The sequence below is a fragment of the Pleurodeles waltl genome, chromosome 1_1 (genome assembly GCF_031143425.1).
Source record: "Pleurodeles waltl isolate 20211129_DDA chromosome 1_1, aPleWal1.hap1.20221129, whole genome shotgun sequence".
Classification (NCBI taxonomy): domain Eukaryota; kingdom Metazoa; phylum Chordata; class Amphibia; order Caudata; family Salamandridae; genus Pleurodeles; species Pleurodeles waltl.
The window spans coordinates 666,739,878-666,757,199 of NC_090436.1; the positions used below are offsets into that span (position 1 = coordinate 666,739,878).

General features: G+C 39.3%; 1 protein-coding gene across 3 annotated transcripts in view; it reads right to left on the reverse strand.

Moving 5' to 3' along the window:
• Positions 1-17,322, reverse strand: part of SNCAIP (synuclein alpha interacting protein) — a 372,935-nt gene that overhangs the window by 50,145 nt on the left and 305,468 nt on the right. For all 3 annotated transcript variants that reach the window (XM_069226977.1, XM_069226964.1, XM_069226971.1), the window contains exon 9: positions 12,888-13,057. In XM_069226977.1, the coding sequence (XP_069083078.1) occupies positions 12,888-13,057 (170 nt within the window). The remainder of the gene's footprint in view (positions 1-12,887; positions 13,058-17,322) is intronic.

Sequence of the window (17,322 nt, forward strand, 5' to 3'; positions counted from 1 at the left end):
CGCAGGCTCGACCCTAAAAAAGTTTACATTTGGGAAAAGATCTTCTTCATTACCAACACATTTAAGTCGAAACAATCAGGAAGATCTATGCTAGTCTCTCATCTGGCCACTAGATGGTACAATTAATCCTAGAGGAGCTCTCGCACTCTATTAAGCAAGGAATTAAGAAAGCAAAAAAATGACCCAGGGAACAAAGGCTTATTGCACAGGGTTAAGGATCTAAGCAAAATTTATAACAAAGTTATCTGGGTGGCCAAAAGGACTCAGGAAGAAAAAATTATAACCTAGAGCTATACGATATGCCCATAAGCAACAACCAGCGAAATGCTGGCACATGATCAATAAGAAAATTAACTTGAAGATGCTCACTTATGGCAATAACATCACACCTGTTGCTTAGGACAAATATATATCCAAATTATATGGGAATCCTCAAAGCTCTCAACAAGAGCAACTCAGCTTCAAAACAGATGATGTTTTATACACTGAGACGTTCAGGCGAGAACTACTAGAAGACTGTATTAAAAACAACAGTCTGATAGTGGCCCAGGGCCAAACGGTATACCAGCCACTCTGTTTAAGCATGATAAAGTGCAATGGATCTCAAATTTACAATGCTTACTTTCTTTCTGACCACCTTGACAATCCCAGACCCTTGGTGTGGATCAATTTGACATCTGATCTATAAAAAAAATGGGCCGACTTCATATCCTAGTTGCTACAAGTTGATTGCTCTTCTAGACACAGTAGGTGGTTGGTAAGTATTTTTGCGAAATTTCTACTGAGGGATCTGGAGATATGGGCAACCAACCTTAATCTATTAGTTTGTAGCTAATTTGGTTTTATTCCATCAGCAAGCACCATAAATAACCTGGTCAGCCTTGTCATGTTAATTGATCAAACAAAAGCAAAGAAACTTCCCCTATATACTTGTTTTGTCGATCTAAGTGCAGGTTTTGATCTTGTAAATAGAAAATCACTGTGGCAGAAAGTAGCAGCTTAGATCCTTAGAATATTTCTGATCAACTTCTACAGGCAATACAAATTCTCTACACATCAACCTGGGTGAGAGTAAACACAGAAGCTAATCAAATGCTGTCTGCAAAGATCTACACTAACTCAGAACTAAAGCAAGTATGTGTATCAGCCCCACTTTTGTGTAACCTATACACAGTAAACTTGAATCGCCTGCTTGATCTAGCTGAAAAACACACTCCTAAACTTGGACTCCACCCCAAGTTACCTCCTTGTTTTATACAGATGATATAGTGTTACTAAACCAAACAGAGGTGGCTTTACAGAAGCTTTCGAATGTCCTAGCTTGTTACTGTCAGGTGCATCAAATGACTATAAACTACAACAAAACCAAAACAGTAGTCTTTCATAGGCGGATTGGTAAACAACGATCATGGCACAAAACAACACTCTAACAGCATCAGCCACTCAATATAAACATTTGCTTCTTGATACAGGAAGAGGCTGAAAGCAACATCAGCAAATGCCCAAGCTAAAGGTCACATCGTTAAGCTTTGCCTCTAACTCCTTTCTAAATGCTATTAAATGTTCTTGTTAAATCCTATCCTGAGAGTTGTGAAAGCCAAACTAACTACCACAATGTTATATGGCCCTGAAACCTTTCTCTGGAAGCTTAGCTAAATATGCAACATTGTACAATGTAATGTTTACAGGCAATTATTAAAGCCCCTAGAAACTCCTCGAATAGGCTCAAATTTGGCCTCATAGATTAGCAATTTGCTATGAAGGCATCTTTCCTAATGTATGACTATACATTGAAAAGAGCCGATGGCTAATCACTGACATTTTTTATCAGGTCAGAACTTACCCCAGAGCAAGGCATATATATTAACTCCTGGAACAGCTACATTCACTCAGCAACAGACTCATTACGCAAAAGACTTGTGGGAGAAAAATCTTACGCAAGACGGCTTCAGAAGCATTATTACTAAAAACATGATTTCACTCTGCGACATGAAAAACTGACCTTCAGCTTCAAAAATCATGCTTGGGTCATTATTAATAGCTACAAGCAACTGCAACTGCAAAAATACTTCGGTGAGGCCTATCCCGTCTGCTATAAGCTTATGTTAATGCTGTTGCATTTTGGGCATTTTCCAACACTGGATTTTCCTCTACGTTGGAAATCAAAACCAAGCACAAATGAATACATGGCCTGCAGCCACAAACAGGAGTCACTGACACATATAGTCTGTACTTCCCCGCCGCTGTTAGGAGAATCCAGATATTTGTTAAAAATCCCATTCAATCTGCATAATGTTGTTCCTGCTGCCACACAGTCATTTTTGTCTTAGTGGTAAGCAACCTCAGCTTGCGACCAGTTTCGTCATATATTTGTCCAGTGTGAAACGGTCTTTAGAACACTGGAATATTGCGAGCTCCATTAGAGAGGGTCAACATTACAATGTTATATGTTCACAGCAACAGCTGTGAACAAAGGCCTCAGTGAGCCCAGGGGACTTCAATCCACTCTGGCTTGAGAGGACTTTGTTTTATTTTATTTTATTTATTAGAACATGCTGCGCTCTAGTGGTGGAACATTCTAATAGCATTATACCCTTCGTAGCTGGGCTATATCTACAATTAAAGTCCCGCTGCCATGTTAAAGGCCCTCGTTTTTGGCTCAGGCCTTTAACGCTGGAGCGGGTCTTTAATGGCCAGTATAGCCCGCTATGGCGGGCTCTAAGGCTATATTAACCAACTCAAACCAGCAGCCCTTCTCCCTTTGACGGGTGTAAATGTTTTATAATATCAAAGTATTAAGCATCCTCACTATGACTATGCCACATTCTGATTGAATATGTCCATGGGCTGCCATGGAAATCGGATACTACTATGATCCGTGTAATACCAGCAAAATGAAAAATATTCAGCCTATAAAGTTTCACACTTAATATACCTGGATTAGAATTCTACTGGAATTCCAGGTATAGTACCGCAAATCTCACTTGTATATGCTGCTCTTTTAGTGCACGGTCTTAGATACGGATATTGACGCTGAAGAGTCTTTTTAAACTTTGATAGAACATAAATTTTCGGCCCAAGGTTTTACATTTTTCTTTTTCTTAATCAAGATCAAATATGATTTCTAATTGAAGCCTCGATATCTATAGAACTCTTTTTTAAGAGGATAAGAAGAATGCTAATCCAGCTCGGTCTCTCTAATTTTACATTTTGATTACCTTTTTTTTATGGGCAGTATCTGACTTATTTTATTAAGAAAGATCTTAATTAACTGATAATAATTAAACTAATGTACAACATTAAAAAGTCCACTTATTTTTATTTTTAAAGTTTTAAAGATACCAGAGCACACAGTGGAAAAGTGAACAGTGTATTAGAAAATTCTTTATAATGGAAGATTGCACATAATTCAGATGTTTACTGTGTACAAATTTCTCGCCCCCTTTTGGAGACCTTGGGCTGCACTGAGGAACATCTGCATTCTCAAAAGATTATTTATGTGTCTCTCATGACACGGCAGGGCAAGCCTGAAATAAAAAGGACAAACACCACCATGGTAATTCCTAGAATCTGACAGCTGGTGGTAATCACTGCAAGTTCTTTTTTTCAATCATCTGCATCTCATTAAGATGGTCACTTGATATTTTTTTTATTTAAAAACCTTAATCAGTTTTTGAGAACATAACATTGCAGTGACAAATGAGACAGTTACATAGCGTGCAGATGAAGTGAAGGATTGCCCCAAGAGTTATAGCTGTGAGATACATCATGAATCCGTATTAGCAACATCTATTATTATAAAGGTCAGAATAATAACATTTGTTGTCTAACATGCAATGCACGTCCCTTCATTTGGAAAATACACCTTACATAACTAAACTGCTGACCACACCTGGCACTCGGGTGTATCAGGAGTAAAAAACACATCGCACCTAGAAATCCTGAAATTAGAAACTTGTCTAGTATTCCAGGCATCCTTCAATGGATCTGCAAACAAACCCTGGAACGTCCTCAAATGAGAATTGGAGTGAACGTCTTTCACTCATCAAAGTGCTTAAAAACCCTTTTTTTCTGCATTTACCTGACCTAACCCAAGTCTCCTAGGGTTGTTTGAATTCCTTTTCCTCTCTTTTAATGTATCCAGCAATAACCAAAATTTCAACTGTAAAGTCTATATTGTTCACATTTTATCTGACGTTTTCAGATGTAATATCCTTTGTGCTCCTCTAGGCATTCAAATATCTTATAGATGGAGCCAAACATAAGACCAGAACAATCAATGGTTCTTTTATAAGTTAAAAGAACATAGGAAATTGTTTAGGCTACGGAAAAATGTTGGTAAAACAGTGCTTTAAGCAGTTCACAAATAGTTCCCTAACAATTGTAAAAATGAATATTGAAAATGTAAAATGAAAAGCAGGAGCATATTACTCTGGGATAGATTAAATCTCAGTATTTTAATGCTTTCTCTCATTTTACTGTGGTTTGACAGATCCTCACAAAGCTGAGGAAGACTCCCTGATACATCATGATTCGGATGCTGCTTTTTGACAGAATTGATTTTGCTTCTCCAGAATGCTTCCTCTGGCCTCCATAGCTTCCTACTTAGGGTTATCAGTACAGCAGAGAGAATGCAATTTACACCCAAACTCTCAAATGCTATCTGATTCCGGGAGATGTAGCTAATGGGAATATTGCCTGGCCTAGAAGAAATGTATATTTTTCTAGCTTTCAGGGATGATACATTCACTCAGAGCTGGTAGATATAGCAAATACCTATAGTTTTGCCATTAATCACCATGAGGTAGTTTACACTCTTCCTTTTACTACAGGTGGTGTTTTGGCATGAGTAACCGACTGGGTTAATTTAGGAGGCAGGTGGAATCCTATAAGTTCTTTTCCAGAAAATTATAATTTATCACTGAAATTTATTATGAACTAACCTTTGGAATGGTTCATTCATCTTAATGCTTACCCCAGGATACATCACACAGTTGACAAACAAGTTTAGTTTGTTCTGTTTTAGCACACAAGCCTCTGGGGCCCTTGGCAACCTGAAAACAAACCATCTTCACAATCACAAGTTTAAGTTTCAGCTGGCACCTTCGCATGAATTTTAAGTGAACTGCAAGCACAGTCACAACTGAAGCTTTACATAAACATAGCATTATATTGGTGGTGTAGTCCGTCTTATGGCCCTTGTTTATCTCACTGACTATGCCAGCTGCTGCTCTGGAATGTATGAAGTAAGGCATATTAAACCTGAGTTGGTAGAGATGGTCATTTCGACCATGAGGCTGAGTAAACACCAACACTGCAGAAGGGGTTTTGTGTCTTAGGCATTCTTTACTTGCATATGCCCTTAAATGTTAAGACTTACTTACATAAGCTTCTTCATAAGTATGTCTTCAGTCATATTTTGTGGCTTTACTAACTTAAAACTAAGAATGAGGTTGTTGTGAAGATGCACCCTTTACCTTTTGGCTCAAAGTTCTGCTGAATTTCTATTTTAACTAGGAAATCTTCATTACTTCGCTTTTTTTCATATGCCATGGAAGAGAAAAGGACTTTGCAGTACTTTAACTTTTTTAGAATTCTTACATTTAACTTCAAAATAAATCAAGTTGTTTTTCAGGAAGGGTCATTGTTATGTATATACTTTCTCAGTAAACAAGCATCTAAAACATCTATCACCGATTGGTGGTTGCTTATATTTTAAAGTGCTTCAAGACTGATGGTTTTCATCCTCGGGAAGTTACTGATCAACAAGTGGTGACATTCAAGGTACCATTAGCTGCTTTTCACTACCACGTCCACTGTCCTCTCCCGTACAACCACCATAGCCACACTTCACCTGTTCTAAAGACTTCACCATATGGATTTGGCTCTAGAACAGATGACCAGCTTTGCCTAGACACAGATCTTCTGAAAAATGTCCACAGAGAGATAATGAATTCGCTGTTTCATTGCTTTCTGGAATTTCATGCATCTTAATCTTCTCAAGTCTGTTGCAGGGGTGAAATAATGTTGCAGTAAATATACATCACTCAAGTTTCATGGTTATCACAAAGTCTGCCTTCTGCAAGGTCTGTATCCTCCTCTTCTTCTATATCTCATATTCACAGTGAGGCAGAATCAGGGGAACACAGGGGTTGGCCGTAAAGCACAGCTTGCACGTATGTGAAAAAAGGCTCCCATTATTAAAACAAAATACTCTTTGATTGTGCCAGTCTCCTGGCCTACAGTCGGCCAATTCATCAAATGAGCCTGGAGATAGCTGGACCGAAGAGTAGCAACACAAGAGTTACCATGGCAAGTTACCTGCTCTGATTGCACTGGTAGCTTGGATAATCCTAGTACAAGAATATCACAATAGAGATATTGGGCCATATGCGAATGTTTGAAACTTTATTGCTATTTCATAATTTTCTTGTATTATTCTGTACAAACCTTTGATGGCAGATGCTCAGTAGGGGTGTAGTCACGAGGAAATTGTTCTTCTTTGGTTGGAATAATATTTCTATCAGTGACTGCTCTCAATAAGTATTCTCTTTCAGCAGCAATTGTTACTTTATACCGTGACTCATGAAATTACTCATATGCAAATCCTGAATATTGTGCTAACCAAGCAGGCTACTCTTTGAAGGAACATCAAAGGGGTTTTCTCTACGCCTTGTGTGTTCCTGTATAATTATTTCAATCTACTAAGGAGACAGAATCATACAGCTGTGTGTGTTGGAAGAATGGCAGCAAAACATATCTTGAAACTCATCTTCCTTTTGCTTGTTCATTTCTCTTTTGTAGAAAATTAAGGATACGTGCATCGCTTGTAATGTGTAGCAGTATTTGTATCCCAAATACACAAAAGGCATCTTAGAGTTTGAGAAGAGAGCAATAACTAAACTTCTTGATGTTAAAATAACTCCAACTTTGTTTCAGATACATACTGGAGGGAAAAAAAATATACGTTGGCTTTAATTACAATCTAACGACATTCACTAAAAATCTTTTATATGAAAGAGAGAATCTGGTGTGGTATACAAAAATGGTAGGCTTTGAAACTGGAACTTGATGCAGCAAGATCACCATCATTGTGACTGGAGCTTGGATAATGAGTTGAATTATTTCTGTACAGCTGGATATAAAACTTCCTCACGTCACTGGTGGATGATGTGAAAGGGCCTGTATCCTTACCATGGCCAAATTACTGTCAAGAATGGCTGGCCCTGCCTTATATGCAAAAACACACCAGTGCCTGATTCATGTAAAAGTGAAGTATAATATGTTTTCTTGCTTACAGAAAATGTATCCTGTGAATTGCTGGAAATTTCAGAAGTAATTTCAGTTTCCACATTAAAGAGGATTTAAAATACTAACCAGAAACATATTTTTCGCTGTTTTTTGTTGGGGAACAACATGCATCCTTTAATGGCGTTAACTAACAACCTAATAAGTTTGATAGGGACGGTTGTGGTAACAGGTACTGCACTCAAGACCGTTCCTCAATGCTGGTGCTATCCTCCCTGGGTTGACCGTTACAAAAACACCCAAATCACAAATGGACAAGACAGAATGGGAGAAGCACTGGGTATGTCAAATCACATTTGAAATTTTCCCAGCAAAAGAAATGTAATAAAATTAATGAATCAATTAGGTCTTCAAGATAAATAACTCCTCTTGTCTGATAAGACTTGTATCCTTTATTTTCATCTTGACAAATTTGAATAAACATGGGTACAGCCAACGGGTTTCAGATCAAAGATACTAGGACTTCTTCAGGGCTGACAAGAGTACATATAATTCACAATAAATAAAAACTAAAAAGTAAAGACATACAGCCAAACATAAAATACAGAAAAGAAATATGAGCCACAAGGACCATCAATTGCTACAAAATGAAAACTACACAATGGGTTATCAAGAACTTCATAAAATGACCTTTAATCTTAGGACATCAAACTATAAGGACATTCAGTCCTAATTAAGATTGAAAACACAACATATCTAAAGAACAGAGTAAGTTGCCTACATATTACATGAGTTCTAGTTAATTAACTCAGACCTCATTTCATATTATATTGGTCAATATAAACGCCATTAGACATGGGTATCCTCACAATGGAATCCCTTAAGAGATCTATATATATATATATATATAACATCAGGTATTTTAAATCACCTGCCCTAGGACATCTAATTTCGCAACTTTATTTTTTTTTAAGTGATCCTATATCATTGCATGAACCAAAGGCATAACATAAAGTATATATTTATCTTAACACATATTTCCAGTCCAATGCATACAGGAGAAATGTGGTCATCCAAAGTTACTTTTAAAGAGTATCCTGCAAGAGAATACTTATGAAAACATAGAATGAAATCTACAAGCAAACCTATTCACTCACACACAAGACATATTAAGTGCATATGCCCCAATCAATGTATTATCAGAGGATGGTCTATACTGAATCTGTACCAATAAAGAACCCAGAGACAAGCCACTGGTAACACAGTCACAAAAACTGGTGATCAAATCTGCAAGTTTTCTGTCCTTTTCACATAATATAACAGAACAAAGTTTTAAAAAGGTATTTAAGTAGAAAAAAAAGAACATAATTCTATAAGCAAAACTTGATTAAAATGGTCCCGTCTGATAGCAGATCAGACCCTTTTCAATGTACGTTAACAGAAGCCTAGTACAAATATTCACGAAACCTACCTCACACCAAGGTGTCCATATTGGCAGAGCCCCAAATTGCCCAAAATGTACAACATAAACACAATTAAGTGAAAACAACCTCAGAAAGAAGACTGAAAATATTTTGTATAACTAAACAAAAAAGAGGTGCCTAAAGTTCTACCTGCGCGTTCCCGATCGTCCAGCCTATCCAACAATGCACAAAGCCCTACCTTGTGCTTCCAAGCAACGGCATCCAAATATGATCGCATTAAAATAGGCACCATATTGAATCTTTGGTGCCTGAATACATAATTGCCTGGAAATAGTGATGCATTTGGAATAGGACCTTCCGGTGGTTTGCCAAAAAAAGGAAAAGAAACAGTAGAAAACTGTGACCATCTTGAAAGGAAAACTCACTTCTTCAACATAAATATGATATAATAAAGTTGTAGAAGTCCAGTCTCTGTTAGCGCAAATAGGAAGCAAACTAACATATTCCACATAAAGTGGATCTTACTGTAACAAAACTATACTTCAAAGCAACACCACGGCATACAAAATAAATCTCATGTACACACTAATCTAAATGGCCTATTGCTTGTACTGTAGTGACAATAGATTTTTTTTTTAACAAAAGAAAATCATTGAAAAAATATGTAAAAACATGGGTAGAGACTCCAAAAAAGTATCATAATCAAAGTAAACCTATTCTATAGTTTACAGAAGGAAAAAACACATCTATCTTAACAAATAGAATTTTCCCTTGTGTAGATGTAATACCATATATTCATCTCAACCTGCCGTAACAGCTGGTGTTGCACTTACGGGGTTAACTGAATATGTGCCAAATGAGTCCAATTTGAAGGTACATTGCAGAACTTTCTCCTAATTACTTACTGTTACAATAATGGTTGACAGTATTGTAACTAATTCCAAAATACTAGTAAACTGCAAACTAACCAGGCATCAAAGCATATGTAAATTATCTGAAAACAATCACATCAATAGCATCAATAGTTAAGTGACAGCACTCAGGCAGTCAGGCACTCATTATGACTTTGGCAGTCTTTTTCAAAGACCGCTGAAGCCACTGCAGCCAGCAGACCACCAATGCTGACTGTCTGCTGACCGCCATATTAGGAGTCATCGGAGGACGGCTGAAGTATGACTCTGAAGAGACAGTTGCATCGCCAGCATGGCCACAGCAGCAAGACTCCACCCGCCATATTACGAGCCGTAATACGGCTTGGCGGAGTCTTCCTGGCAGTGCAAAATCGCCAGGATACATCCTCTCCCGGACGACTAGCTGGCTGGAAAAGGTAAGGTGATGGTGTGGGAAGTGTTAGGTGCATGTGTGTGGTGTGGGCATGTATGTGTGCAAATGGGGTTGTATGAGTGCGTGTATGTGAGCGAGTTAGTGGGGGTGTCTGTGTACAAGTGTGTGCATGAGGGGGGTGTGTATGTGTGAGTGCGGTGTGTGAATGGATGTGTACCGCTGGGGGTGTTTGCGGGTGCTTGTATGCAGTGCAGGGGGTTGTCTGTGTGTGCGTGTCTACGTGTGTTCGTGCGCGAGAGCGAGTATCTGGAGGGGGTGTGGTATGAGTGCAAGTATGCAGAGGGGGGTTGTGAATGCATGTGTGTATGTGACCGAATGTCAATGTTTGTGTGCGTGTGAATGGGGGTGTTATTGTTTGCATGGGTGTGCCTGAGGTCGTGTCAATGGGTGTTTCAGTGTACGTGTATGAGTGTGTATGTCACCAGGTGAATAGGGGTGTATGTAGCAAGTGCATGGGTGAGTGTTTGTAAGAGTGAAGACGTGGGTGAGTGCATGTGTGTGGACGTGTGGGGTTGCGTGTACCGGTGACAGGAATGGGGATTCCTGTCGCCGGGTGAGTTTGCCAGGGTTTTCGTGGCAGGGAAACCGCCACAGAAAGCCTGGCGGTCTGCAACCTTGTAGTGCGACCACACCAGCAGGCCAGGCAGCGTTGTGGAGGTTTGGCTTCTGCCAAACCCCATCACTTGTGATGTGCCAGTTTTTACCACCGGGTCCGCGGCGGAAAGACCACCATGGCGACGCTGAGGGTCTCATGACCGCCAGCCTCGTAATGAGGGCCTCAGGATAACTTCAGGGCAAGTAAGTAAATCAGTTATAGAGAGTGATGGAACTCATGTTCCTTATTTATTTCACAGTCAATTGACCTTAAGCGACAAATCCACTTAGCCTCACACTGTCTGAGTTGACGCTCCCTGCCTCTCACTTGGACATCGCCAGCCACAATTTCGATACCATGAAAACGAAGGACATTCCTGTCCTCTGCTGTACACACGTGAAGATAGTGAATAAGAAGTATCTTTATTGCAAACAACTTTTACATGTTCGACTATTCAAAGTCTCAGTTTCCTAGGTGTATTGCCTACATAAATGTTGTTACAGTTACAGATTATCACATACACCACAAGTTTCAACCAGCAATTAAAAAATGTGGGTATTCTATGACTTTGAATGGTATTATATTTAAATGAAGTGATTTGGGTCAGTCCCAGCTTGCAAACAGAGCACGTAAAGAAACCTATAGGTTGTTCTGGTATTCACATAGTTTTCTTTTTGTAGCATGGTGCAATGTAGCTAGCACTAACTATTTCTTTAATGGCGCGGCCTCTTCTATAAGTTACCAAAGGTTTCTAAGTAGGAGTGGTTTCTAATCTTGTTATTGTATAGTCCTAAAATCTTTAGGTCAAAAAGCATTGGCTTTGTCCATGTTTTATTAAATTAAACTTGTTAAGATGAAAATAAGGAATACAAGTCTTATTAGACAAGAGGAATTGTCTGTTTTGATTGACTGATGAATGCTATTACATTTCTTTTGCTGAGATAATTTCAAATGCTGAGATTTGACTTATCAAGTGATTCTCCCATTCTGTCTTGTTCATTGTTAACTAACAACCTAGCAGTCACACACATTCATCCACACAAATCCAGGCATTAATCCATATGCCCACTTTTACATTCAGAAGCATATACATTCATCTTTCCATTCACCCATATGCATACATTCATAACTCTGTCTACCCGTTCATCCATCCATCCATCTACCCACCTAACCAGTAACCCTATATTCATACATTTGTTATCAATCCATTCACTTGCATCTATCCACTACACCCAAACAGGGAGTATCTAAAATGACTGAAAATTATTTAGACCAATCTAGAAGAATGAAATACTACTGGTCCTGTGCACGTTCTGAGAGAAAAAAATCAAGTAGGAAGAACGTAATTCTATTATGGCAGAATTATCGTACGCTGCATAATGCAGCAAAGAAATCTAGAACTTGAAAAATATGGTAGTTTTGATATTTGCAGTGCTAAAGAGTTGTCTAATTTCATTTCACTTGAAAATTGAGCTACTCCCCATCTAGTTTAACTTGATGATAATGTGACCAGCCATGTAAAACTTTTACCTCATTGCCTCACCTCTTCCTCTGCATCTAGACTAATATTTTGTGTTTGCAATACTTTTGTAGAGTAGCGTGTGCTCATGCAATGACCCATAATTAACGGAAGGGTTGAAACATCGTTGACAAAAATGGCTCTAAAGAATTTTTTTTGGCCATAACATGTTTTTTCTAGAGTTCTGAAACAAATGAGCATTGTTTCTCTAGACGGAATACAATAATGTATTAATAGATCCGTCGATGTTCTTGTTTAACATATTTTGGGAACTCCTTTGCATCATCTTGCATTGTGGTGTTAACGTTTTTTGCACTCTGCATACTATGTTCCTCTTGATAAATACATTGACTGATGTTGATTGTGACCACAGTCTACTGAATTAATTTACATTCAGATACATATCTCATTGTCTAACTGTTGATGCGGTCATTAATTGTCTGCAAGTTCCCCTTATTAGTGTTGACATTTTCTTTACTGATGCCTTGTTATGACGCTGTCATGTATAATCATAAAACATGCTGACCTGATTTTAACTAGTACTGAGAAGATTCAGTACCAGGTAGCCAGTAGAACAAACAGCCTCTAAATGCTACTGAGCACCAGCAAGCACGTCGGTTATCACATAACATACAAAGGCAAAATGCATATCCACCATTGAAATAAAAGTCTGCATTATTAGGTGAAGAAAAGGTCACAGCCTGGAGCATCAGGTACATACATCATTCCGTGGTATGCTGCTTAGTCTCCAACTTACTCCTTTAGTTGTTTGGTTAACTTCACCACCTGAGACGCCAGTGACATGCACGTTTCCACAACCACCAGGTATCGCGAGCACATAGTGTGCCCCTGACGCTCTGCAGCCTGAGAAGGTTTCTCACCGCTTTGATTCTGCATTGTAACGTTGGCTCCATACTCCACCAATGTCTATCAAGAGGAGCACAACATTAAAGTCATCACTGAGGAGATTCAGACTTTTCCATGATTCATTCAAGATATAAAATGATAGGACAATATAATGACAGTGTAGACACAAATAAACATGCAGCTTAAACATTCATCTGTCTAGCATGTGCAGAACAAATACTTACAAATAGGTGAATAACCGACCTGCAAACTTTTAAACACAAAAACAATTCAAACTTATGGTCAATGTCCGGCATGCTTCTGCTTACACTATCATGTGAGACATCTGAATTAAAGGTTCTCTGTAGTAATGGTAACATCTGAAAATCTTCTGCATCTTGGTTTGTTCTCAGAAGCTGAAATCATGACCAATATGATCAACTGGCTAAACTACTGACTATTACACCAGTACACCTCAGTGCCAATCGTGCCGACAGCATTTAATATGAAACTATTCAAATCCTGTGGCTAGCTTTAAGATGTGGAAATGCAAATTGTTTAAAAATTCTACAGTGTACGGCCTAGTACCCGACCCAAATAGATGTTTCCACCCACTGCATCAACTACGTCAGATCTTCATTCAGACCCCTCGGATCATCCTATAACAATCAGGGAATTTCAATGTACCTTCGTACAATTAATATGTATTTCATACGTTCCACTGCTTCTAGAAACTAGGCCCGCTTGTACTCGGTTCAGGGACTTTTTACAGCAAGAAAAACATTCGTGATGACAGCACCCTGCAACTGTCTTTTTATAATTCTCAGTGGGGCTTTCTCCCCTGTCCTACTCAATGAAAACCTTTTTCTCACACCACCTTCTCTCAAAGCACTTTGTTCTTCCTCCAGCACTGTTGGTTGGCAGTGTGGAAGATAAAACGGAGGTATCCCTTCAGTATATGAATGTGTCTCTTCTAGGTATTTTACTTTTGTTTTCCCTGCCTGCATCTAGTACTCGGTGGGGTCTCCCGATGCATGCAGGGATACTTCTAGTAGCAAGGTGCTGGCGTCTGTAAGTACACATATGTATATACTCTGAATGCACCAAGGGACAAATGTTTGTGGGACTCACCATTCCCATGCAAATGGTAGTTGAGTGGACTTGGAACATTTCGCTATTGCAGACACATGTTGTACAAACTGACGTTTCTGCATCCAAATTGCAACAAAAGGACCAGTTCAATGATGTACCAACATTCCCATTGCAACTGCTGCAAATACTCATACACACTCCGTGCCATGACCAAAAGGTTCATTGGAACAGCACCCATGCTAAACGCATCACCTCACCTACCTTAAAGGGGCTGAGTGCATTCACTTACACAACAGTGAACACATCCAACGGAAATGAAATAGTTTTGCAATAGTTTTTAACATTTCCAAGTGTGTATTTTTCACTCTGAACGTGGCAGACTTTGCACCAGCTTTTCAGAGGATTTACCACAACTTATTGGCAGAAACAGTGGCAGACCATGCAGCGCTCCTCTCCTCTCAAACGTACACTAATGCTAAATAAAGTTTGTTGTTGGCTTGGAAGAGTGGAGGGTTTTTTAGATTAATTGTAAAGCGTTATTAGAATAAAAATATAACAATTATTAGTCCTTTGTTTCCTTATTAGCGTTATGGTAAATAATTCCCATTACCATCATGTGTGTATGAGTTTATCTATTTATGATGTTTTCTACAGTACCTCCAACCCACTTTGCAGTATTCATCAAAACAAACTTACAAAAATGAGGTGTACTTTTCGCAGACACATTTAAACAAAAAAAAAAAAACAACAACAAAAAATTGGCTTACCCGTTTACATATGTGACACATTATGGAATGTATATTTCCAGCACAGTTTCTGCAAGATGATACTTAACTGAGATGGTGTGAAAAAAACAATTTGACATTGAGGGGCAGATATCATTGATTGCTATAGTTTTGCTCGCAATCACTGAGTCTGGCCATTACAGCGCAGTAAGGGGCACAACATTTCTGCAGCCAGGGGAGGCCATCCTTCCTCGAAGGTTTCTTGCGCCCCCTCTAACGACACCATGTGTGCGCCGTATTTACAACACGGCACACCATGGCACACGTTAGGACAATAGCATCGGAATTTATGATGCTATGGTGGTACTTGCAGGATTAGCGCCATAAATTGTTGCGCTAATCCTGCAAATTAAAGGGAGGCCCATGGAAAGTAATGGGCACGTCATTTAAACGCCTGCTCTGAGCAGGCATTAAAAATTACTCTAAAAATGGTGCAGTGAAATTTTATAAATTTCACTGCGCCATTTTTACTGGCCTCCCTGTGGGGAAGTGCCTCCCTTGCATACATTATGTCTGGCGCAGGCATAAAGTGGCGCAAGGGGTTACAAACTGGTGCCAAACAAGCATTACGTCACTTTGCAAATATGGTGAAGAATGGCCTCCTTCATGCCACATTAGCGTAAAAAAACAAAATGACACTAGTGTGGCGGTAAGAAGCACTAGGGCCTTGTAAATCTGTCCATTTGTGTTTTGAGAACAAAAGGAGCTATAAAATGGTATATTTCCACATTTATTTTATTCTTATATGCTCACACATACGTGTCAGAATTTAGCAAATTAAGCAGCCACATTAAACAAAACACTACACCCATAGATGCATATTAGCTTTACACTACAAATATCTGTTAACTTATGCCTGTATTTAAGGAAATCTGATCTTGTTTTGTAACTCAGATGTCTATCTCCTCAGCTTTTGCCTGGACTTCATAAAAGACAGCATGGAGAGTCTTTTAAAAAAAAGCAAGATTTTCAGTATTTTTCCACTTTTAAAAATAAATACAGACAGGAAACACATTGTTTTCTGCCTGTATCCGTAAAAATCTGTAAAAATGGAAAACTGGGAGCCCTAATTAAGATCTAATGGTCAGGCACCAGCATCTCAAGATCACCATGTCTCATTCCGTAACACCATGTGAATGATGTAAATAAAGTTTACCTTTACCCTTAGTTCCACTGGAAGCAAGTGTACGAACAGAAACAGTGGCTGCCACAAAACTGATAACGTGCAGAAGCTAAACAACATTCCTAAAGCAGGATGCTGACAGGTTGACCAATCACAAAGCCAGCAATTCACTTATTACATTTGTCACGTGTGTTCCAGTGGTGTAACAAAGCCCCTGCAGCCCCTGTGGTGCGGAGACGACTTCCAGGGGGGGCACCCTCAGCACAGCACCTGGACTGAGTGAGTCCGGAGGGGGGCCCCTCCTTGTTCTGTGCAGGGGGCCACCTCTAGTTTCATTACGCCACTGGTGTGTGCCACCAGTAGCCTTTATAAAGTCAAACTTCAAAAGACAAAGCGTTGAGGTTCGACGGGACAGGAGCCCAGGACGGCTGCAAGATATCAGGCTCGATACATAGAAGCCCTAAACTTGAAGTTCGCTTAAAGGTTGCACAATCTGTAAAGAAAACCACAGACTGAGGGCATGGATCAGGTAAGGTACTGTGGTACAGACCCTGACCTCAGGAATTCTACCTTTAATTTAAAATGTTATTTTAGTTATTCCATGGCTCAAACCTCAGCCAAACAGGCTGGTGGTGGTGAAAAAGGTAGTTAGGGTCTGGTTACTCGACTGAGACCTCCAAGGACACTGTTTGAAATGTCTGTATCCAAAAACAGGGGGAAGCAAGGATAAAATAAAAGGAAGAGACCGCACCTGTTTTAGTAAGCCCATCAACTGACTGATTTTGCTCCAACTCACCCATTTAAAAAAAAAAAATACCTTGATAACTTTTATAAAAGGCAGCACAGAGTCCCACCTCAGCCATCTTTCTCTAAGTCGCTGTTACCATGCGCATTGATATTATTGGTCCATTGTTTTCTTCTGATCTTGCAATAGACATTATTGAAGAGTCCAGCCACAACCTTGTCTGAAGAAGAACTGGAAGACCCATGCTTGAGTCACTTTTATCCCACTGATCTATCACTATCAAGTGAACTTGTGTTTTTGATGATGCTTCTTCCCGCTTCTCCATCAGCGGTCGCCCGTACCAGCTGTTTTCTTTTCCGGTTACAATACTAAAGTATTGCAGTAAGTACTTTTTTATATCACAATATTTTCTTTTCCTCACAAAAGATTGCACAGTTCTATGTAGAACTAAAAAACTGAAATTGGGCGATTCTATAGAACACACAGCACAGGGCTGGACTTATCTCTGGCAGCGCCCTGTGCGACAATGTTTGTTGGCACCCCCCCAGAGACCACCTCCAGCACAGAATCCCTCACTATCACCCTTCAACAGTGCCCTTCA